The sequence below is a fragment of the Dendropsophus ebraccatus genome, chromosome 1 (assembly GCF_027789765.1).
Source record: "Dendropsophus ebraccatus isolate aDenEbr1 chromosome 1, aDenEbr1.pat, whole genome shotgun sequence".
Lineage (NCBI taxonomy): Eukaryota > Metazoa > Chordata > Amphibia > Anura > Hylidae > Dendropsophus > Dendropsophus ebraccatus.
Window position 1 is genome coordinate 217,926,570 of NC_091454.1, and position 23,811 is coordinate 217,950,380.

A 23,811-nucleotide genomic window follows, 5' to 3' on the forward strand; every position below is an offset into this window, starting at 1 on the left:
ATAGGGGCAGTATTATAGTAGTTATATTCTTTTATAAAGGGAGCAGTATTATAGTAGTTATATCCCTGTATATAGGAGGCAGTATTATAGTAGTTATATTCCTGTATATAGGAGCAGTATTATAGTAGTTATATTCTTGTATATATGAGAAGTAATATAGCAGTTATATTCTTGTATATAGGAGCAGTATTATAGTAGTTATATTCTTGTATATAGGGGCAGTATTATAGTATTTATATTCTTGTATATCTGAAAAGTAATATAGCAGTTATATTACTGTACATAGGAGGCAGTATTGTTCTATATATATATTTGTACATTTGATATAGTATTATATTCTGCATAAAGAAAAAATGTTTTTTCCTTGAGATAAAAGCCGTTGTCTTTATTTAGTTTCTGTGAAATGTTTCGGCATACAAGCGGTTACACGCTTACGCACTATGATTATGAATCATAGCTTCTCTAATAGATACCTTTTCATACAATTTAAAGCAGAATAGAGCCAATGCTGTGCTGGGGCTCACCCGGAAGCTCCAGGTAACACATTATGTATATACATATATAGCACATGTTCATAGGAATCTAGATTATAATGGAATATAATGAACATAATGAATATTTACACATGAATTCAATATCCAAGATTCTTCGATCATTTTCTCTTGTCCCTTATTAACATACTGTATGACGAAACAATCTACAATGGTTATCAGTGCGGGATGAGTTTTTTTTTATATTACTTGGCAGCATCTGATGATTATTTTGACCCTTCTTTCTATATATGACAGGTGTTTTTTTTTCCTTAAAAAAAAAAAAAAAAAAATATATATATATATATATATATATATATATATATCAGCAGGATATGAATCACTGCTGATAAATAAATTAATGTTAAAGGGACCATGTGGCATCCACACTGCCTAAAATGATCGCACCGGGTTGATGTTTTTAGCCCATATCGTGCACCATCACCATCACAGTTCCCATAGCGCCATCTGTTTCATTCCAGCTCTGCTGCATTAGTACATTTATTACTGAAGCTGGGTCATGTGACCAGATGTGACCTCCCCATCTCCATCTGTATTCTGCTGCTGTCTCTGTGGGATCAGGATATAGAGTTGTTATACAACTTCTGTTTAGCAAAACTCATATACAAGAACCCCTACAATATTCCCAGCCGATGATGGTCTATACAGTAATACCACATTTCCCCCTGAAGTTCTGCTTGGTACTGGAATATTGCTCTGTATCTGAACAATATCAGGGCCGATAACTGTCAGCTGAACTATTCGGGCATCAAGGTTACAGGAACGTAATTTCCGCTCTAAACCGGTGGGCGGCAGCCAGAGAGGGGCTTCCCGTTGGGCATTTCTGGTGATTCGGAACTACTGCACAGTGATGTCACCATGACGAGGGAGGACGTCACCGTGGAGGAGCTCTGGGGAGCCCCTTTCTAACTGCACCCATCAGTTTAGAGCAAGGATTCCCATCATAATGGTGGGAATCGCCGCTCCTTTACAGTAAGTAGGGGTGCCCATGCATCGCTACTTACTGCTAGTCCAGAGGAGGTAAGTGGTGATGCTATTGCATCATCACGTAACTCTTTACTAGTGATGAGTAGAGATGAGCGAACCGGGTTCGGGTTCGAGTCGATCCGAACCCGAACGTTCGGTATTTGATTAGCTGGGGCTGCTGAACTTGGATAAAGCTCTAAGGTTGTCTGGAAAACATGGATACAGCCAATGACTATATCCATGCTTTCCACATAGCCTTAGGGCTTTATCCAACTTCAGCAGCCACCGCTAATCAAATGCCGAAAGTTCGGGTTCGGATCGACTCAAGCATGCTCCAGGTTTGCTCATCTCTAGTGATGAGCGAACATGCTCATCAATGTTTGTACGAACATGGCGCTAATTGTTTGTTTTAGCCAATCACAAACAATTTGTTTGATGATCGGAATGGTATACCCTCATTTTCGAACATATCCAAGTTTGCGAACGTTTATCTCGCGATGTGGGCAACTGCGTAATTTACAATTTGCACCTGATCATTTGTACGCACGTGCGTAACTCTAGACCGAAACCTACGCAATCCGTACGCAACTGCGTAATTTACACTTTGCACCTGATAATCTGTATGCATGTGTCTACGCTTCTGCTGTACGTTCGTTATTTGCTCGTGAATGTTCAGCGAACCTGAACCAATCACGATAATTTTTTTTATGTTTTTGTTCGGCATCCGAACCGAACATCGCCACGTTTACTCATCACTACTCCTTGAACTCTGTGGGCCGGGCGCTCTGCACTTGACCCACGGAGTGTAAAAAACAATTAAACACATTTACATTGTTTCCTACGGGAACACACAGCTCGGTTATTGAACTGCTCGGTTCTGGAACAACCTTCCAGAACCCATTGTCTTCGAGAACAGAGGTGTTACTGTGTAAGCAAAAAAAAAAGTTTTGATAGATTCACTCTGTGCATCTAGGGTAGAGTTCCCAGTAGAAGCAGTGTATTATGGGAGATGATGGACAAGGCAGGAGATGTGCTGGGCTGTCCATAGAGGCAGCAGCAGTACAGTGTAGAAACTGCACTGGGACTACAGGATATAGCTGGTAATGGAGCTATGTGATGGTATTGGCAGCAGGGGGAGCAGCAGCTGCAGTACAGCCTGTAACATCATAGATAAAGGAGGGAATAGAGCTCGGTAGGCAGCGACTAATAACTGGGTGCTCTCAGCTCCACACAAACATTAAATAACATTTCAAGAAATTATTTTGTGTGTGGGTTTTTTTTTATAATTTCATTTGAAAGATTTGAATAATAAGAAAAATGTGTCCCCAAGAAAATGTAAATTTTTACAGGAAAATTAAAATTCTATAAAAAAAATAATAATAATAATAAAACCACACCTTTTTACCATAGTGTCTCATAGTGTCGTTTCAGGGTCCCAATCACAGCAGTGGGGTCCTGCGGCTCTGCTGGCTGCATGGTCACATCCCCGGCTGAGCGGCTGCCCCCCCCCCCCAGCCAATCAGTGACTCGTGCGGGCAATCACCTAGCCGGGCCATGACGCTGCTGCTGGAAGAGCCGGGTAACCGGTTGAAGATGACAGCCTTTTGCTGTGAACAGGTCCAAGGAACAGTGCAATGGAGGCATCAAGACAGGTGAGTTCACCTGTTTATTATTTTCTCTCACCCCCCTCCCCCCTTCCCACCTGCCGATTTTAGTTTTCGTGTGACTCTCCTCTCCTGATTGAAATTGGGTTTGTTGTCCCCCCCCCGCACCACCACTAGAAACATACTGATACATTAACTTATGGAATATGGTACTGCATAAAAAAGAGATCATTATTGTTAAGTAAATACAAAATACAGAATAAAGTATAATAAAATATTTTCTTGCCACAGAACAATAATATTTTTGTTGGCGCTAAATGTAACGCAAAACACTGATAAGAATAGAAAAGTAAAAGTTCATTTTTCATCTGAACACAGGCTGAAGTTTAAAGTGTTTCAGGCAAGTATGATTGCTCCTATTATAGGCCTTTAATAGCTAATCTTCAGGAGATTTCACATAAAAACTTGATTCAACAATAGGTCATTCTTTGATAATATTGCCTTTAAAGTGTCACTCTCATTACAACTTTCAAAATCAAAATCAACAGTAGACGTGAAAGGAAGCAAGTTTTCCATATACATTCATTATTTCTTTTTGTTGTTATCATGCTAAAAAGAAAGCTGAACTTACCAGAAATCCAGGTCTAGTCTTTTGAAGGCAGCTATATAACAGCTATACTTACCAGAAATCCAGGTCCAGTCTTTTGAAGGCAGCTATATAACAGCTATACTTACCAGAAATCCAGGTCCTGTCTCCTGTAGGCAGATTTTCTGACTTTTGCTGGTTGAAAAAAACAGACTAAACACAGTACAGAGAGTCAGAGTGTCTATCAGTCACATGACTGCCTTCTCTCTGTGAGCGCTCAGATGACCTGGGATAAACTGGACTTCCTGTTTTCTGACTGTTTCCTGTTTCTTGAGAAAAAAAGTCAAAAAACTGGAAGTGCTGTGTTTTCCATGCTAACTAAAAAAAATAAATAATGAATGTAAATTGCAAACATGTTTTAAATCACATCTACTGATGATTTAGATTTTGAAAGTTATAACGACAGGGACACTTTAAGTATTGGTGTGCCAAGTTGTCTGTCATGTGGCAGCAAACACTAAAGTATGCACAGAAGGAAGGTATATAAAAAATATTCTGGAACCAGTTTCAGAAGGAAGAGCAGCTGTGAAGCACAAACTCATGTTCTAGTAAGTAAAAAGCTGTGCAGATAAAGAAAATATATATCTATCTTATATTAACTACAAAACACAGCATCTGAGAGCCTCAGGCCTGTCTTAAAAAAAAAAAAACCTTTCAAATGAACTAGTGCCAGAGACATGTAATTTACGTCTATTAAAAAAAATCTACAGTCTTACAGTATTTATCATCTGCTGTATGTCCTGCAGGAAGTAGTATATTCTCTCCAGTTTGAAACAGTGCTCTCTGCTGCCACCTCTGTCCATGTCAGGAACTGCCTAGAGCTGCACTTCCTGCCTATGGTGAACTACCCCTTTAAGTAGTGTTGAGCCTTACGTATAAGTAAGTTATTGAAATACTATGAACCTTGTGTTACAGAAGAAGCAGTGGTAGCAGTTGTTACTGGACCTAAAACCCGAGGGGGGCCCAAGGAGGGCCTAGGGCTCCACAAGGTAACACTCCAATAATATACATAGTATTGAGGGGTTCTATCAGCTTCCATGTATTGAGGACTTCTATGAGGCCCCATATGGTTGCCCATGGTTACCATTTCTTTTCCCATGTTCCAGAGGAGAGAGCAGGCGGCAGGCAGAATAAGAGGCCGGGACAGAAATAAGTGTGTAATCCAGGGTGAAAGGCAGACTAGAAAAATAGACGCAAACATTGGTAATCTAGACGGTGATGAAACTAAAGTTCACGCTGTGATGAAATATCCGAAATATCACGAATCATTTAGCAATAGTGAACGGCACCCAGACATTTCATCACCAGTCTTTCCTATTGTTACCAGACCAGAAGGGACACGCTGCCGTCAGCTCTAACATAAGCTTGATACAACCTCAGGCATTCTGCAGACAAGCTGACCTAGAATCTTTGAGGTGTGATGGTACATGTGGGCAGGGGGGCGATATATCCGGGTTACAGACAGGGAGGGGGCGACTAACCTCTATAACTGGAATGGGGCACGAGAAAGAGCTTGTCATACTCTAATATCAAAGCAGAGAGGTCATGAGGATTACCTGGGTTATATCGTGTCTCCTCTCAGGTGAACACATTTATCTTCCTGTATATAATGATTTGCACCATGGGGGTCTCCTGTATATAATTATATATGTACAGCTGGTATAACCTGGGTATCTCCTGTATATAATTATATATGTACAGCTGGTATAACCTGGGTATCTCCTGTATATAATTATATATGTACAGCTGGTATAACCTGGGTATCTCTTGTACATAATTATATATGTACAGCTGGTATAACCTGGGGATCGCCTGTATATAATTATATATGTACAGCTGGTATAACCTGGGTATTCCCTGTATATAATTATATATATACAGCTGGTATAACCTGGGTATCTCCTGTATATAATTATATATGTACATCTGGTATAACCTGGGTATATACTGTATATAATTATATATATACAGCTGGTATAACCTGGGTATCTCCTGTATATAATTATATATGTACAGCTGGTATAACCTGGGGATCTCCTGTATATAATTATATATGTACAGCTGGTATAACCTGGGGATCTCCTGTATATAATTATATATGTACAGCTGGTATAACCTGGGGATCTCCTGTATATAATAAATATGTACAGCTGGTATAACCTGGGGGTCTCCTGTATATATTTATATATGTACAGCTGGTATAACCTGGGGATCTCCTGTATATAATTATATATGTGCAGCTGGTATAACCTGGGTATCTCCTGTATGTAATATATATGTACAGCTGGTATAACCTGGGGATCTCCTGTATATAATTATATATGTACAGCTGGTATGACCTGGGTATCTCCTTTATCTAATTATATATATACAGCTGGTATAACCTGGGTATTCCCTGTATCTAATTATATATGTACAGCTGGTATAACCTGGGTATCTCCTGTATGTAATATATATGTACAGCTGGTATAACCTGGGGATCTCCTGTATATAATTATATATGTACAGCTGGTATGACCTGGGTATCTCCTTTATCTAATTATATATATACAGCTGGTATAACCTGGGTATTCACTGTATCTAATTATATATGTACAGCTGGTTTAACCTGGGTATATATACTGTATATAATTATACAGTATATGTACAGCTGGTACAACCTGGGTATCTGCTGTATATAATTATATATGTACAGCTGGTATAACCTGGGCATCTCCTGTATATAATTATATATGTACAGCTGGTATAACCTGGGGATCTCCTGTATATAATTATATATCTACAGCTGGTATAACCTGGGTATCTCCTGTATGTAATTATATATGTACAGCTGGTATAACCTGGGTATCTCTTGTATATACTTATATATGTACAGCTGGTATAACCTGGGTATCTCCTGTATATAATTATATACACTCACCGGCCACTTTATTAGGTACACCTGTCCAACTGCACGTTACCACTTAATTTCTAATCAGCCAATCACATGGCGGCAACTCAGTGCATTTAGGCATGTAGACATGGTCAAGACAATCTCCTGCAGTTCAAACCGAGCATCAGTATGGGGAAGAAAGGTGATGTGAGTGCCTTTGAACGTGGCATGGATGTTGGTGCCAGAAGGGCTGGTCTGAGTATTTCAGAAACTGCTGATCTACTGGGATTTTCACGCACAACCATCTCTAGGGTTTACAGAGAATGGTCCGAAAAAGAAACAACATCCAGTGAGCGGCAGTTCTGTGGGCGGAAATGCCTTGTTGATGCCAGAGGTCAGAGGAGAATGGGCAGACTGGTTCGAGCTGATAGAAAGGATACAGTGACTCAAATAGCCAACCGTTACAACCAAGGTAGGCAGAAGAGCATCTCTGATCGCACAGTACGCCCAACTTTGAGGCAGATGGGCTACAGCAGCAGAAGACCACACCGGGTGCCACTCCGCTCAGCTAAAAACAGGAAACTGAGGCTACAATTTGCACAAGCTCATCGAAATTGGACAGTAGAAGATTGGAAAAACGTTGCCTGGTCTGATGAGTCTTGATTTCTACTTGAACATGACAATGAGTTCACTGTATTTAAATGGCCTCCACAGTCACCAGATCTCAATCCAATAGAGCATCTTTGGGATGTGGTGGAACGGGAGATTCGCATCATGGATGTGCAGCCGAAAAATCTGCGGCAACTGTGTGATGCCATCAGGTCGATATGGACCAAAATCTCTGAGGAATGCTTCCAGCACCTTGTTGAATCTATGCCACGAAGAATTGAGGCAGTTCTGAAGGCAAAAGGGGGTCCAACCCGTTACTAGCATGGTGTACCTAATAAAGTGGCCGGTGAGTGTATGTACAGCTGGTATAACCTGGGTATCTCCTGTATATAGGTATATATATACAGCTGGTATAACCTGGGTATCTCCTGTATATATTTGTACAGCTGGTAGAGGTTATACATCCTCTGTAAATAGTGATACGGACCATGCTGGTGTATTTTATTTTCTTAGGTTTGGTGATGGCTTTGGATGTCTCCCAGTGGCCAGGAACCATTCATGTCTATGAAGGAGATCCTGTCATCCTCCATTGCTCTTTTGACCATCATGTGTCTTCTCCATTGGCGGCCACCTTCTGGTGGTCTTGGAAGAATTTTATCATCTATGAGTTTACGAACCTACAAGGCATGAAGGAGAACAACATAACAAACCTGGGTGACCCGCGAGTGTCCCTCACAACTGATTTGTCCGGCAGTAGCCAAATGACTATGACTAATGTGACTTTTGAGGACAGAGCCATTTATTTCTGTGCAGTGATAATCCACAGTCCTCTCCCGGTAACCTACAGGAGCGGGAACGGGACCCTGGTGATGGTAGAAGGTGCCAAAAAAGGTCGGTTTCAACCTATTTTATGATAAGGTTAAGATGGGCTTTTTCTGATTCCCAGGAGATCTTATGGTTTTTCATGAGCATTGAGCGGATCTTTTAAAATGGACACAGCCTTTGGCCTCTGGCTGTATCCATGTTTCCCAGGAATCCCAATCTCTACAGCCATGGGGGAACCAAACACTGAGCATTTGGGTTTGGATAACATTGAAGAACCATAAAATTTTGACAGATCCGCTCAACCCTATTCTTAATTTTTTGCTTTCATCTTTTCTCCCTCTAACACCACCACCCTTGGTCTTACACCAACCTAAGACCAGTATCTGCTTGGTCCTACCTCCCGGGACATGATACAAGATCCCTGTAAGCCTCCAATTCTATTCATAGTAACAACATCTTCCAGTGTGGTTGAGGAGCCGTCAGGACCCAGTCCAAAGTTAGACTGGCACCCCCTTTGATATGCCCCTGGTTGCAATACTTGAGATACACAGTGGGGGACAGGTACATAATTCATTGTAGGGTTGAGGAACCAGTCCCCACATGGCTTAACCGGATTAAATGGCCAACTGGTCCTCCAATGGCCACCACCTTCACGCGAGTGATTGTTCTTCACAAGTACATGGACATCTAGACTAGTCACCTCCTGACTGCTAGTATTGTTATTACACATTGGTAAAAACATAGAAGGGCCACTCCCTTCAAAAGAATGCGCCTAACTGATCAAACGTGTTCACATCCTGGTTGTTTTTTTTGGCACCATCCTTCCCAAATCCAGAGGGGCTTGGGTTTATCCAGGTATGTGTTTGTGTATGCCTATATGCCATCCTCTTCTCACTTGCACCCATCACACACAATGCTTTGTACTGGGCTCCATGCCAGTCACGGCTGACTGAATGTATTAGGCTGGCACAAGCCTCCCTTTTTGATCTGACTCCGGGTGGCATGATGAGAGGTGCCTCGATGATGGCTTGTTTATTAGGCTAAATTATACGATAAAAGAGAAGACCTATACAGTATAGAGCAGGAAGGGAAAAAATATTTTTTAAAAATTCTGACGTTGAAATGAAAAACCTTGACATTAGGGGGCAGCCATTAAACACTGAAGGAAGCTTCTCCAAAAGAACAGACTTATGCGTACCCCTAAGCATGATAAGATTGAAGCAATTACAACAATTTCTTGATGTCCTCCCTATGTTCCTTGGTAATCGTTAGACAAGTATAGGCTATGTTCACACTTTGGGATTTTCCTGACGGCCATCAAAATCATGATCATTATTTGCGACCATCATTGACAAATGACACGGCTGTGTTTTTGACAACCGCTGGCACGAAATCCTGAGGTTTGAACATTTACAAACATGTAGGTGGATTAGGTGGAGAGAGCTCTAGCATTGTACTTAAGCCTCTGCTGGGACTGTCTGCTGTGAGAGAGGCAGAGAGAGCTGCTCCATTAACTCTCTGGGCACAATGTTGTTCACATGGGATACGAGTGGTGTTGAGCAGAGTTACCCAACTGTTCGGGTTCAGCAACGTTCTCCGAACCCAAATGCTAGGCATTGTGACTCCCGTCATGTGGAGAAGTCAGGAAAACATGGATACGGCCTATGTTTTCCAGGACCCCCTAGGGCGGCATATAACTTTTCCAGACACCTGGAGTCAAATGCTGAGTGTTCGGAAGAACAATGTTGAACGTGAAGAGTTTGGTAACTCAACATTAGATACGAGTAGACAGAATGCACAGGGTTGTGTTTATAAAGTGCGGCTAGTAAAGGGCAGAAGTGGTGGGATGTCCTATGTGCCAGCAGTGGCCATTGACCTTCTAAGTTAAAGGGGCACCCTCATTTCTTGAGCCCTGTTAGCTTGGAAATGGAAAAACTAGTGAACCAGATTTTGGCACCAGTCATGAGGGTTGGCCACGGCACCTTGTTGTATCACATATTAGTTAAAGGGGCACAAAATATGCGACCATATGTATAGTCTGTATATGTAATACATTGTGTATACTATAGTCATTTGTCTCTCTTTTTAGGACCCTCATCATCTTCTCCGGAAAATTCTCCTTCCCCATCGTCCCGTCCCATCGTAAAGTTCCTCCCGGCCCCCCTCTGCCTCATTCTCTTTCCCACCTTTCTGTTCATTGTCTCCTGTATTTGGTTGGGGAGCTGCATCTATATAAAGTGTGGGTCTTACTAAAAGAAATGTGGGGTTTTCTCCGTGCTGCTATCCTGGTATACAGTTTTGTGTTGAATATTTTTTATTTTTTTATTTCTTTTTCCCATAACCTTTTTGCTGTTATCAGACAATTCTCAGATCATTTTCATTACTGTGTCGTGAGATAAACATGGAAACCATCAGCAAGGAGGTAATCTTATTATAGGGCCGTATTTGTATTATAATTATGGCGTTTGTAATTACTTTGTGTTGTTGAGGCCATCGATTCCCAATGGACTCCCCGTTGATGCCCCATTCACAACTTCCAATGTCATCTTCTACCTAAGTGCCTCAAATGTCAATGATATCCCTCTTGGTAGGTAGATGTCCCTTTTAGATATTTGTCCCTCAGTATGTAGTCTAATGCCCCCAGTAGGTAGATAAGTGCCACCTATAGGTAGTTGCCACCCAGCACATAGGTATCTGCCCCATGTAGGTATATGCCTTTCAGTAGGTACCTCCCCTAGTAGGTAGTTTCCCCCTTCTAGATAACTAGATGCCCCTTTTAAGTAGGTATTTATCTCCCCCCCACCCCAGTAGTTAGATTGGTGCCTCCCCATTGAGTAGTTCCGTCTTATGACCCCCATAGGAAGCTACATGTCTCCCAGAGTGTATTTGTCCATCAGTTGTAAATAGGTGCCCCCTCCAGAAGGTAGTTGACATTTATGCCTAGCTGGGTGCCACCCATTAGTAGACAGATGCCCCCAACAGGAACATAAATGTCCCCAGTAGGTAGTTACTCCTCTTTAGGTAGCCAGGTGCCCCCCACCCCCCTATAAGTAGATAGATGCCTCCGCAGAAGGTAGTTGTATATGTTGCTATTTTTTCTACTTATTCTGGCTTTGTGTAGGTTATGAACTTGTATTGGCCTTTTTCTGTGTCTGTGAAATCTATTGCACATCCTATGTCTGCGCCTATCCCCCCGTTGGCTCTGCTTCATGCCTTCTCCACTCATCTTGTGCCAGTCATTTCTCAAACCCTCATAGATGGCGGCAGCCAATGATAGGGTGGCTTCAGGAGGAGGTGACGGTGTGGTGGGCTCTTGTGTGTCAGACAGACCGGGCCCCCGGGGAGTGGTGGCTCAGTTATATATTACAGGGATGAGACCTCTCGTTCTCTCTGATCTCATCCTCACTCCTCTCTGTTCCCCTCCTCAGTCCTCTGCTCAGTCCCTTCCTCAGTCTTCTGCTCAGTCCTCTCCTCAGCCCCCTCCTCAGTCCTTTCTTCAGTCCCATGCTTAGTCCTCTCTGATCCCCTCTTCAGTCCTCTCTGATCCCCTCTTCACTCCTCTCTGATCCCCTCTTCAGTCTTCTCCTCAGCCCCCTCCTCAGTCCTCTCTTCAGCCCCCTCCTCAGTCCTCTCCGATCCTCTCCTCTATCTCTCCTATAAGAATCATGTGGATCCAGTTTTCCCCTCTGTACGTTCCCCTGGACAGGAGGCTGCAGACGGCGGCGGTGCTGCAATGGACCTTCTCCTTCCTCGCTCTGGGTAAGTTCCTTATAATATTCTTCCTCCTGGTATTGGGCCAGTGTCTAGAGCTGCATTCAGAATTCTGTACTAGGGTCTGTATGGCACCTGTGTGTGCATTGTGAAATTAAAGGGGTTATCCAGCGCTAAAAAAACATGGCCACTTTCCCCCTACTGTTGTGTCCAGATTGGGTGGGGTTTTAAAACTCAGTTCCATTGAAGTAAATGGAGCTTAATTGCAAACTGCACCTGAACTGGAAACAACAGTAGGGGGAAAAGTGGCCATGTTTTTGTAGTGCTGGATAACCCCTTTAACATCTTCTACAATGCACTGCAGAAGGGGTGCGGTATTATAAGGGTAAAAGTCGTTCAAAGCGACTCTGTACCCACAATCTGTCCCCCCCAAACCACTTGTACCTTCGGATAGCTGCTTTTAATCCAAGATCTGTCCTGGGGTCCGTTTGGCAGGTGATGCAGTTATTGTCCTAAAAACAATTTTAAAACTTGCAGCTTTGTGTCAAATTGGCATGACCTAAAGTACCCATGCCCAAGGATTGCACCGCCTCTCCGACCCTCCTCCTTGCCCTCTTCATCATTAGGAATGCCCCAGGCAATGCCCCTACTCATCACTTGTCTGAACACTGCACAGGTGCCTTAACAACCCAGCGCATGTGCATTGCTTAGACAGGTGATGATTAGGAGAAATTCTGCCTGGGGCATTCCATATGATGAAGAGGGCAGGGAGGAGGAACGGAGGGGCGGTGCAATCCTAGGGCATGGATACTCTAGGACACGCCAATTTGACACAGGGCTGCAAGTTTGAAAGTTGTTTTTAAGGACAATAACTGCATCACCTGCCAAACGGACCCCAGGACAGATCTTGGATGTAAAGCAGCTATCCGACGATATAATTGGTTTGGGGGGGGGGGGGGGGGTTGAGATTGTGGGTACAGAGTCGCTTTAACTCCAAAGGCCATGGTACACACACAGTAAAGTAATACGGCCTTCATTTTTGTGAAAAAGAAGCAGGTGGAAGAAATGGCCCTTTTTTTAAGCAGGTTGTCAATAATAAGTACATTCATTATGTGGACAGTCATAATCAGTTCTCTCCATTATTGTATACTGTGTGCGCACTGCCGGCCAATATCCCATTGACTTCCGTGGAGCGCATTATTATATTGAAAAATTTTTCGTATTTTGTTTTTTCTTTCAAATAGCCTAAAACTGCTGATGACGGACATAAGAACTTGTTCAGCCTGCAGTACCACCTGTGACCACATGGAGTTATGGTCACAGGTTAGCTTTGTTAGCAATGTTAGCTTTAATTCTCTTTCACTTTTTATTTCTCTCTTTCATCCTTTCTCTCAAGCTCGCTCTTTTTTTTTCTTTTTTTCTTTCTTTCTTTCTTTCTTTCTTTCTTTCTCTCCCTATTTATTAACTTTCTATTCTCTCTTCTCTCTTTTTTCTCCCTTTTGTTCTCTCTCTCTCTCTTTGTCTGTTACTTTCTCCTCTTTGTCTCTTTCTTCTTTCCTGTCTTGTTACTTCTCTTTTTCTCTCATCTTTCTCCTTTTCTGTTCTTTCTTCCCCTTTTTTACTACCTCTTTTCCTCTCAGATTTTTTTCACACCCCTCCCTTTCTTTACCTTCTCTCTTCTTTCCTTTCCTTAATTTCTTTCTTTTTTTTTCTTTCCTCAATCTTTCTTCCTCGTTCTCTCCTCTCTCTTCCTTGCTCCCTTCCTTCCTTCCCTCCCTTCTGTTATTTCTTTCTTCCTTCCCTCCCTTCTTTTCTTTCTTTCTTCCTTCCCTCCTTTTCTTTCTTTCTTTCTTTCTTCCCTCCTTCCTCCTCTCCCTTCCTTTCTTACTTCCCTCCTTCCTCCCCTCTCTTCCTTCCCTCCTTCGTCTTTCTCCCTTCCTCCCTCCCTTCTCTCCTTCCTCCCTCCCTCCTTCCCCCTCTCCCTTCCCTCCTTCCTTCCCTCCTTCCTCTTTCTCCCTCCCTCCCTTCTCTCCTTCCTCCCTCCCTTCCCTCCTTCGTCTTTCTCCCTTCCTCCCTCCCTTCTCTCCTTCCTCCCTCCCTCCTTCCTCCTCTCCCTTCCCTCCTTCCTCTTTCTCCCTCCCTCCCTCCCTTCTCTCCTTCCTCCCTCCCTTCCCTCCTTCCTCTCTTCCTTCCCTCCCTTCTTTTCTTTCTTTCTTCCTTCTCTTCTTCCTTCCCTCCCTCCTTTTCTTTCTTTCTTCCTTCCCTCCTTCCTCCTCTCCCTTCCTTTCTTACTTCCCTCCTTCCTCTTTCTCTACCCCTCCCTCCATTCCCTCCTTCCTCCCTCCTTCCTCCCTCCTTCCTCTCTCTCTCCCTCTCTCTCTCTCTCCCTCCCTTTCCCCCTCTCTCTCTTGTATATTATGATGGGGCTTAGTGCTCACTATTCCTACACTCCTGCAGTTACTCTGCACATATTGGGGTTCCCCTTTAGCCCGTGGCTACATTGGACAAGGTGACTCTGGTATTTTATGTCCTGTCTCCTGTTTTCCAGGTCAGTGCTGTCTTCTTCTCTATATCCTGCTGTTCTGCTCCCAGTACTGGGCCCTGGCCCTCTTCTATTCTATATGGCTCTACATAGACTGGGACACCCCCTCCAAGGGAGGCCGCAGGTCCGAGTGGGTGCGGAGATGGACTGTATGGAGATATTTTGCCAATTACTTCCCAATCAAAGTGAGTAAAACAGAAGCACAGAGCTGCAGATATTTCCATTGTTAACCCCTTAATGACCCACTGACATGTTCATATGATGGCTGTGAAGGGGCTTTATTGTGAGTTGTCCCTCTCTTTGTGGTGGTCAGTTAGTGTCGGCCATAGACCCTGGTGATCTTCAGGGCAATTCTACATGGCTAAGATGGTCCTCATCTGCAAAGGAATATATTGTATGTGGGCTGTCATGTGGTTGTTTCTACATGCTGGGGAGTCCTTGTAGTCTATACAAACTTTTTGGTTTTCAAAGAGTTTAATGAATTTTAGTTTACGTATACATACAAGTAGCCTAACATAGGCTTAACAAGGCCGAACATTAGGCCAACAATAAAACACAGGCAGATATTACAATCATTAATCAGAAATAACCTTGTTCTATAGCCCGTGCCGAACGTCTTATCCAACGTATTCAGGGATACCTATACGGGATCTTGCACATAATCACACCGCCAAGCAAAAGACGTTTTTTTGCCTTTAACTCAAACAGAAATATAGATCCAACACAAAACATAAATCAGACAATACCACTCACACAATGACAGACACTAAGGACGAGACCCAAGAGAAAGGGAATGGAAAACAAAATACAAAAAAAAAAAAAAAAAAGGGAAAAGGAGGGGGGGGGGGGGGGGGGGGGGGGTTGGGAGTGAAAGACCTTCACAGCTTCCTTCACCTATAGAGGGGCTGCCAAACCTTATGGAAAAAATCTTCCTTATCATTAAGGATCGAATGGAGACGGTCATTAACCATTATCCAATTTAATTTGGATTTAACTAAGTCCAATGGGACTGTTGCCTTTTTCCAGGACATAGCAATAGCAATTTTGGCCGCTAAAAATAAAAAGGAGGCGAACCGTTGGGAGTGCTTTGGCAGACCTGGAATCCTCATTCAGCAACGCATATTCGGGCGACGTTCGTACATTACATTGGGTCAGTGAGTATAACAAGTTAAAAATCCTGCGCCAAAACCTCTTCAATTTCGTACAAGTCCACCATGTATGGGACATCGTTCCCTCCGCTCCGCAATGCCCTATGCAAACTTTTTGATCAGGTGAACAGGTAACCAAAGAAGAATCTCTATTAGTGTTGAGTGGACTTGACAAACTGTTCGGGATCGGCAACGTTCTCTGAAACCTGAATACTCTGCATTTGACCGCTGGAGTCTCGAGAAGTTGAATGGTGCCCTAGAGAGTCCTGGAAAACATAGGCCATAGGCTGTATTCATGTTTTCTGGGCAGCGCCAGGACGACATCCAACTTCTCCAGCCGCTGGATGTCAACTGCCAAGCGTTTGGGTTCAGAGAACGTTGCTGATCCCGACAAGTTCGGTACGTTCGCTCAACACTGTTCTCTATGATTGCAACTTCTGTAACCCCAGTTACTGTACGTAGAGCAATTTTGGAGCGCAAACAGATAATGTTAAATTATTATTATACCAGACCCTTGTATCTTACAGCTGGTCCGGACAACTCCTCTTGACCCTGGTCACAATTATATTTTTGGCTTTCATCCTCACGGGGTTCTTGTGGTTGGGGCATTTGGAAACTTTTGCACAGAAGGAACGGGATTTTCAAGTCTCTTCCCTGGTCTGAAGCCTCATCTTCTAATGCTGCCAGTCTGGTTCCGCGTGCCATTCTTTCGGGAATATATCATGAGTGGGTGTAAGTAGACCACTAAACTCCTTCAGAAGCCCCACTGATTTGGGGATTTGAGAATTCATAGTTTTCACAGTTGATAAAATGTTTTTCAACATATCTCGCCAACTTCCTCAATTTCAGGTCTTGTTTCCTCCGACAAAAGAAGTGCCCACCACCTCCTCTCTACGAAGACCTCCGGGCAAGCTCTGGTCATAGCAGTTGGGGGTCCACCTGAAGCTCTAGATGCAAAACCTGGAGAACTGACCCTTCAAATCTTGAAGAGAACCGGGTTCATTAAACTGGCCTTGACCCATGGGTAAGAAAAATGGGTGAAAAACAAACATAAGCTATTTTATCTATGGAAATACTTTACATCTGTGTAGGGTTCTCATACACCTGTTCTTCTATACAGGGCTCATTTGGTCCCGGTTTTATCATTCGGAGAGAACAACCTCTATTATCAAATCGATAATCCACCTGGGTCTCTGCTTCGAAACACCCAGGAGAAGCTGCAAAGGATTTTGGGACTAGCAATACCCCTGTTTCATGGCCGAGGAGTGTTCCAGTATAGCTTGGGCCTCCTTCCCTATAGAAGACCAGTCTATACAGTGGGTAAGTGGTAAACTTATACTACACTACCGCTATTAACATTCATCAACTTATTCCTATAGTTCTTGGACCTTTTTGAGTTGTTATTCCTGAAAAACTAAATAAGTGTGATCAAAATACAATTGTTTTAGAACTACATGTGGCCAAATTACACTGTTCGAGAACTGCACACATCAATATTTTAACCATTTTAGAACCTTAGACAACTGAATGATTTTGTTCTAGAACCACATGTGTTAATAGTATGGTATTCTGGAACCCAGTACTCCAATATGTAATGGGCCTCAAGAGTTGCTTGCCCAGCTGCATTCAAGAAGCCCAACTTCTGTGAAAGTTCAACTCCTAACCTGGCCTAATAATTCATCCTGATATACTATGCAGGTAAAATAAGTTTAGACACCAGTCCCCCAACTTACTCCTAAACCTTGATGCATAAATCAAATGAGACCCGACACCAGACCCATAAATATATAATGACCCCAATCTAGATACCAAACTTAACGTTTGGCAATGTTCATCTGAACCTGAACACTTGGGATTTGACTCCTGGCGACTCCCAACTTCTACAGACACCAGCACTGCATAGCGTTCAGGTTCAGAGGAAACTTGCTGAAGCCGAACTTTCCGCAAGTTTGCTCAACACTAAAAATAAGTCCCGAGACCAGAATCCTGCAAAAATTTAGATGCCAGACTAGAACCCAAAATTAAAGGACAAGTGCCATGAAAAACTTTTTCCCAGTAATTGAAGCACATTACAAAAGTTATATAACACCTATCTGCCTCCCTTCCCTGTCTTTTCCCCCCTCCACCCCCCAGCAGGAAGTGTCCTAACTCACACAGACCTGATTACTGTCGTCACCGTCACCAAGCTCTTCTCTCAGCTCCTTCTCCTGTTACACCAGCCTCCCCCCTCCCCTGCCTTGTCAGGTGACTCAGCTTGCTCAGCTCCCATTGGCTGAACAACTGCAAGCCATCACTTGAACTGGGGAGGGGGGGCTGCTGTAACAGGACCTAGAGCAGCCCTCCTGCTGATGACTCATTCTCACAAGAAGGAGCTGCCTGGTGACGGTGACGACAGTAATCAGGTCTGTGTGAGTTAGGACACTTCCTGGTGGGGGGTGGAGGGGGGAAAAGACAGGGAAGGGAGGCAGATAGGTGATTGAAGCATATTACAGAGTTATATAACTTTGTAATGTGCTTCAATTACTTGGAAAAAGTTTTTCATGGCACTTGTCCTTTAATTCAGCTCCAAGGTCCAAAAACTAACACAGACCCCAGAATAAATGGACTCTTGATATATCCCTAAAATGAATTCATATCCCAAATCTACTTACAATACCGTTCTTCTGGGAGTACGATCAATTCCGTACACACACAACATCTTGATGCAGGATCCTGTATAGGGTGGGAAAGGTGAACCTGGGGACAAGGATCATCATGTGATACTGGCTGCTATCTACTGGATCAAATCCAGAACATACCAGCCATTGTGAGTCCAGAGGCCGGTCGCACAGTTACGTCCCTATACGAAAATTATTTTTAAGAGAATTTACAATTATATAGAATCTTGTTTTCTTGTACCATTATTAAGGTGTCCTAGTGATCAGTGGGACACTGCTCCTCATGTGGTCGTGCCTTAGCTTTGGACATGTCCTTTTATTTGGAGTTGCAAACAAGTCCCAGAGCAGGCCATCGTTCCTCAGCGTTTTTCGGTTTTATTTACCTATACTTAGATTTGTAGGTATATATAATTGTATACGTGTAGGTATATCCCCTCATTTCTACTATCTCTTTCAGTGGGGTCTCCTATCCCGGTTGTGAAGAACCCCTCTCCTTCTCTTGAAGACATCACATCCCTCCATGCTCTTTATGTAGAGAAGCTAAAGGATCTATTTGAGAGCCACAAGACAAAGTATGGAATTGAAAAAGGGCGTCAACTGGTGCTGTGCTGAGGCGGCTAGGAAGATTGGGATGCGGCATACAGATTACTGAGTCTATAGCGGGAGAAGAAGGATCCTCGATCTTGTCTGCCACTGTAGAAGAAGACATCTCAAGTGACTTCGGAGAGAACAACATGGACCATCTTTAGCAAAATATTTGTAAATTAGTTTTACGTAGGTAGTTTGTACCTTTCTGTGAACTATAGAAGATCAGTGTATAGACCAGTGCTCCTATTATTATGGACTCAAAGACTCTCACCATGGCCAATCTCATATATTCAATCCTTTAGTGGTGGTGAGGCTAGGTGGAGGCCAGATACCTCTGGTATCGAGGGAAGGACTATGTAGCATAACCATAAGGCTATGATATACATGATGTGAGATAACTGGATACATGTAAGGAGTATGTTTGTATGTTTCTTGAAGGATTTGCACCTACATTTTAAGGAGTACTCTAACTGACTGAAGGGTTTGTTGGGTCCCTATGGTCATGCCCCCCCCATGCCATACCTGTTGGTACAATGGACAGGGAGTATATCTACAGGGAGTGAAGAGGCAACATAGACCCCTGGTGCTCATGGGAACCCAAAGCTGCCTCGCCACTGAAGAAGATGCATTTTGCATTGGGGCCAAGGCGCTTTAAGTTACACACTTTAAATTTAAATTTGCTTTCACTTTCATGGATCTGGTGAAAAAATCTATTTATTTTTTAATTTTTTTTTTTTTAATTCTTCTCAAAATAAAAATAAAATTAAATTTTTTTTCTTTTTTTTTGGTGTAAGTAAAGTGTCCACATGCGGGGGAGTATTCTTCTTTCTCGCAGATATTTCTTTTAGTTTCCGCATTTTACATCTGCCATAAGATTAGTCAGGACGTTTTGGGCAAAATGTGCTCCACGTATAATCTGCTTTGTGTAGTATAATCTGGTGCCGGAGGTAGGGATCGATCAATACCAAGGACATGAAAGAAGGACATAGACAATCCAAAGTGCAGGAGGTGAGATAGGAGAGGACTCGCTCTGCGGAAAGTCTGCAAACAGTGTATGTGCCCCCCCAGGAAGGGGCTGGATGGGGATTGTGGCAGTCACAGTCCATAGCACTACATTTAGTTGGTCAGCACAGTATGCACATTGTCAATACACAGGTTTTCAAGTTCTGGTAAGAAAAAAAAACAAAAAAAAAAAAAAACACTTTCCATCCGTTTTATGCAAAACACATGAAAAAACAGATGTATTTGTGTGCATCTGTTTTGATCCAGTTTTCAAAAAAAAAACATCAAAAAATGGATCAAAAGGCATCTGTCGGTCACTTTCTTCTGTATGCTAAAAAAGGATGCTTTTCGATCTGTTTTTTATCCGTTTTTTTTTTATAATGGAAGTCAATGGAAAAACGGATCAAAATGGATGCACACAAATGCATGTTTTTTTATCGATTTTTTGCAAAATAAAAAAAAAGGCATGCAAAATGCAGCATGAACCCAGCCTTATTCTTATAGTAAAAAAATAATCACATAAAAGGTATAAGAGTAAAATGCATCCAGGGGGAGACTATAGAGGATCAGTATTGTAAATGGCGCATGGTAAGTGGAGATGGATTTTGCTCTAGGGCCCAGGAGCTTCACGTAATTTAGTTACACCTTTTGCAAAAGCCTGTACTTTTTGTATGTAAGTGGTGATATAGTAGTGTTAAAGTTTTCGCCTCAAGATGTCACTGTTGTAAGTATGTATGTTGTTGCACAGCTGTAGGATTGAAATTGTTATTGTGTGTTTATATGTCACATGGATCTGTAGAACAATGAGAATACTTTCTCCTTCTATCTTATCATCTCTCTCTTTACTTCTTCTATATGCACTCTTCACCCATTCACAGCACACCTTACAGGGGCTGTAGATAGGAAGTCACATGGGTAGAGGAAGGGTAGTGACTAAATCCCATACCGCAAAGGGACCTTGCTGGGGGCGGGCACACAGCTCCCAGGCAAGCCCCGCCCCAGACGGATTTCATTGGCTGCTCCACTCCGGGCTTCCTAGCAGTCAAAATCATAACCTGCCGAACCCCCGACCCTTATCCGAATATTTAGTATTAGGATTAGGGGTCGGATTAGGGTTACTACAAACATTTAACTATCCCCTGCTCACACAACAACCCTTACCCTCGGGGTTGGTGCTAATCAGGAGGGTTAGGGTTAGGGTTGGAGCTGTGGAGAGGGTTAGACATGAGAAATCAGTGGGACGTAACCCTAATCCGACCCCCAAACCTAACCCTAATACTAAACGCTTGGATTAGGGTCGGGGGTCTGGCAGGATCTAATTTTGACTGCTAGGAAGCCCGAAGTAGAGCAGTGAATGAAATCTTTAAAATAAAAGCAGGTGTGCCCCAATACCTGTGTGCCCAACCAGCACTGGCGTCACGACATAACATCCTAGGGTCCGGTTACATCTCGGCCAACCAGCATAGAACTGGCGTCACGCTTCACCATCTGGCAAGTGACCGTACTTCTTCTGCACCACCGTGGGAGGTCACCACACGTTCAGTAGTTATTCAGGGCTGTAGGTGATGTCAGCAATCATCCGCAATCTTCATCCGCAATCCCCCAAAATTTAATCTGCAATACATCGGTAATCCGTATTTTTGGCGGATCAACAAAGAAGGGGAAGGTGATAATACCGCCATAAAGTGTCCCACAATATGAATGTATAGCGGTCAGATAGAACAGTATCCAGGCAATGCTGCTATACAGTGTCCATATACTACCACCACACCAGGTCACCAGTGGCAGGGAGTCCTAGTAGGGCCCCTCACACACATCTGTATTTTGGGACCCATTGTTGTCCATACATTCTGGGTAACAATGAGATGCATAGTGCGACACGCTCAGCTCTGCTACATCTGTATATAAGGATAGTAATGGCCGTGTCATCGCAGCATTTATGGCACTATAATGGTTTATTGTCGGATGAGGTCATCGCCCAGGTACAACACAGCGGCCATCACCTGCGGCCAGACGTCCAAGGGTTAAATAAGCAGCGAGTAAAGTGCTTAAGGGCAGAGTGCAGAAGTGCAGCCAGTAAATCCACAGAGGAGTGAGACACCGGAGCGGAAATCCTAATGCTGCCCCATAGAGGAGACTGGAGCCACTGAGACACAAGGTATCACCAATAGTATACAGGACTTAAAGAGACACGGACCCCCACAGTGGTCAGCTTAAAACATGAGCTTAGATGGGGGGCAGGGGTGACTCTGGACTCCCCTCCAGAGTGAAAGGGGTAGTGTCCCTTTAAATTTTGATGGGAAATGGTAGAATGTTGACAGTGGGTCTGATTGACCAAAATGTTGAGTATTTACTAAAAACTATTGGGATCCCTGTTGTGAAACTACAAGTCCCAGCATGCCCTGACCGGGGACTATCTGTAGTGACACAACATCTCCCAGCATGCCCTGACTGATGACTATCTGTAGTGGCACTACAACTCCCAGCATGCCCTGACCGGTGACACTACAATTCCCAGCATGCCCCGATGGTGACTATCTGTAGTGAGACGACAACTCCCAGCATGCCCTGACGGTGACTATCTGTAGTGAGACGACAACTCCCAGCATGCCCTGACCGATGACTATCTGTAGTGACACTACATCTCCCAGCATGCCCTGACCGGTGACTATCTGTAGTGAGACTACAACTCCCATCATGCTCTGACTGGTGACTATCTATAGTGACACAACATCTCCCAGCATGCCCTGACCGGTGACACTACAATTCCCAGCATGCCCTGACCGGTGACTATCTGTAGTGACACTACATCTCCCAGCATGCCCTGACCGGTGACTATCAGTAGTGACACTACAACTCCCAGCATGCCCTGACCGGTGACTATCTGTAGTGACACTACAACTCCCAGCCTGCCCTGACAGCAGCATGTTGCAGGTAGTGGTGAGTGGAGGGTTAAATGGCGGCGTGTTCCTGGGTCACAGTCCTCGTCCATCTGTAACACGAGCAAAGTCCAGAACGTCAGATGGAGATATAGGAAGGTGCAAATAACACACACAGTGCAGCTATACGCAGCCTGCGCCATGCACCGGGAGGGGATATAGCAGAGGAGGTAAGAGGAGGATACAAGACATGTATATGCTGTATACAGGGCATGTCTCTATATACAGGTGATGTCTCTATGTACAGGTGATGTCTCTATGTACAGGTGATGTCTCTATATACAGGTGATGTCTCTATATACAGGGGATGTCTCTATGCACAGGGGATGTCTGTATACAGGGGATGTCTCTATATACAGGTGATGTCTCTATATACAGGTGATGTCTCTATATACAGGTGATGTCTCTATGCACAGGGGATGTCTGTATACAGGGGATGTATCTATGTACAGGGGATGTCTCTATGTACAGGTGATGTCTATGTACAGGTGATGTCTCTATATACAGGGGATGTCTCTATGTACAGGTGATGTCTCTATATACAGGTGATGTCTCTATATACAGATGATGTCTCTATATACAGGTGATGTCTCTATGCACAGGGGATGTCTGTATACAGGGGATGTATCTATGTACAGGGGATGTCTCTATATACAGGTGATGTCTCTATATACAGGTGATGTCTCTATATACAGGTGATGTCTCTATGCACAGGGGATGTCTGTATACAGGCAATGTCTCTATATACAGGTGATGTCTCTATATACAGGTGATGTCTCTGTATACAGGTGATGTCTCTATGTACAGGTGATGTCTATATATACAGGTGATGTCTCTATGTACAGGTGATGTCTATATACAGGTGATGTCTCTATATACAGGTGATGTCTCTATGTACAGGTGATGTCTATGTACAGGTGATGTCTCTATGTACAGGTGATGTCTCTATGTACAGGTGATGTCTCTATATACAGGCGATGTCTCTATGTACAGGGGATGTCTCTATATCCAGGTGATGTCTCTATATACAGGTGATGTCTCTGTATACAGGTGATGTCTCTATGTACAGGTGATGTCTCTATATACAGGCAATGTCTCTATATACAGGTGATGTCTCTATATACAGGTGATGTCTCTATGCACAGGGGATG

The 23,811-nt window shown here is 43.4% G+C and overlaps 2 protein-coding genes and 1 long non-coding RNA gene across 6 annotated transcripts in view; all 3 read left to right on the top strand.

Moving 5' to 3' along the window:
- Positions 1–5,097: 5,097 nt before the first annotated feature.
- Positions 5,098–10,664, top strand: LOC138769815 (uncharacterized). Of its 2 annotated transcripts, none has more exons than XR_011359314.1 (3): positions 5,098–5,182; positions 7,762–8,139; positions 10,163–10,664. It is a non-coding gene; the product is annotated as an uncharacterized lncRNA (long non-coding RNA). The 2 variants fall into 2 exon arrangements; XR_011359318.1 differs by lacking the exon at positions 5,098–5,182 and adding an exon at positions 5,244–5,349.
- Positions 10,665–11,435: 771 nt separating this feature from the next.
- On the top strand, positions 11,436–20,551 carry LOC138769824 (2-acylglycerol O-acyltransferase 2-like). The gene is made up of 6 exons (XM_069948516.1): positions 11,436–11,832; positions 14,333–14,511; positions 16,002–16,206; positions 16,324–16,498; positions 16,595–16,794; positions 18,589–20,551. The coding sequence occupies exons 1-6, from the start codon at positions 11,739–11,741 to the stop codon at positions 18,741–18,743; spliced, it is 1,008 nt and encodes a 335-aa protein (XP_069804617.1). The 5' UTR covers positions 11,436–11,738; the 3' UTR covers positions 18,744–20,551.
- Positions 20,552–21,790: 1,239 nt separating this feature from the next.
- The window catches only part of LOC138769832 (diacylglycerol O-acyltransferase 2-like), a 14,407-nt gene continuing 12,386 nt past the window's right edge, over positions 21,791–23,811 (top strand). The window contains exon 1 of one of the 3 annotated variants that reach the window (XM_069948534.1): positions 21,791–21,879. The gene's annotated coding sequence lies outside the window, so the exon portion shown is untranslated. Of the gene's footprint in view, positions 21,880–22,738; positions 22,831–23,811 lie in introns of those variants that run through there. The other 2 variants (XM_069948527.1, XM_069948541.1) reach the window with 2 other exon arrangements.

Excerpts from the sequence above, each read along its gene's own strand:
- LOC138769824 (XM_069948516.1), top strand. The coding sequence starts at position 11,739 with ATGTGGATCCAGTTTTCCCCTCTGTACGTTCCCCTGGACAGGAGGCTG. Across the intron at positions 14,512-16,001 it reads CCAATTACTTCCCAATCAAA|CTGGTCCGGACAACTCCTCT; the intron begins GTGAGTAAAACA and ends TGTATCTTACAG. Across the intron at positions 16,499-16,594 it reads AAACTGGCCTTGACCCATGG|GGCTCATTTGGTCCCGGTTT; the intron begins GTAAGAAAAATG and ends TCTTCTATACAG.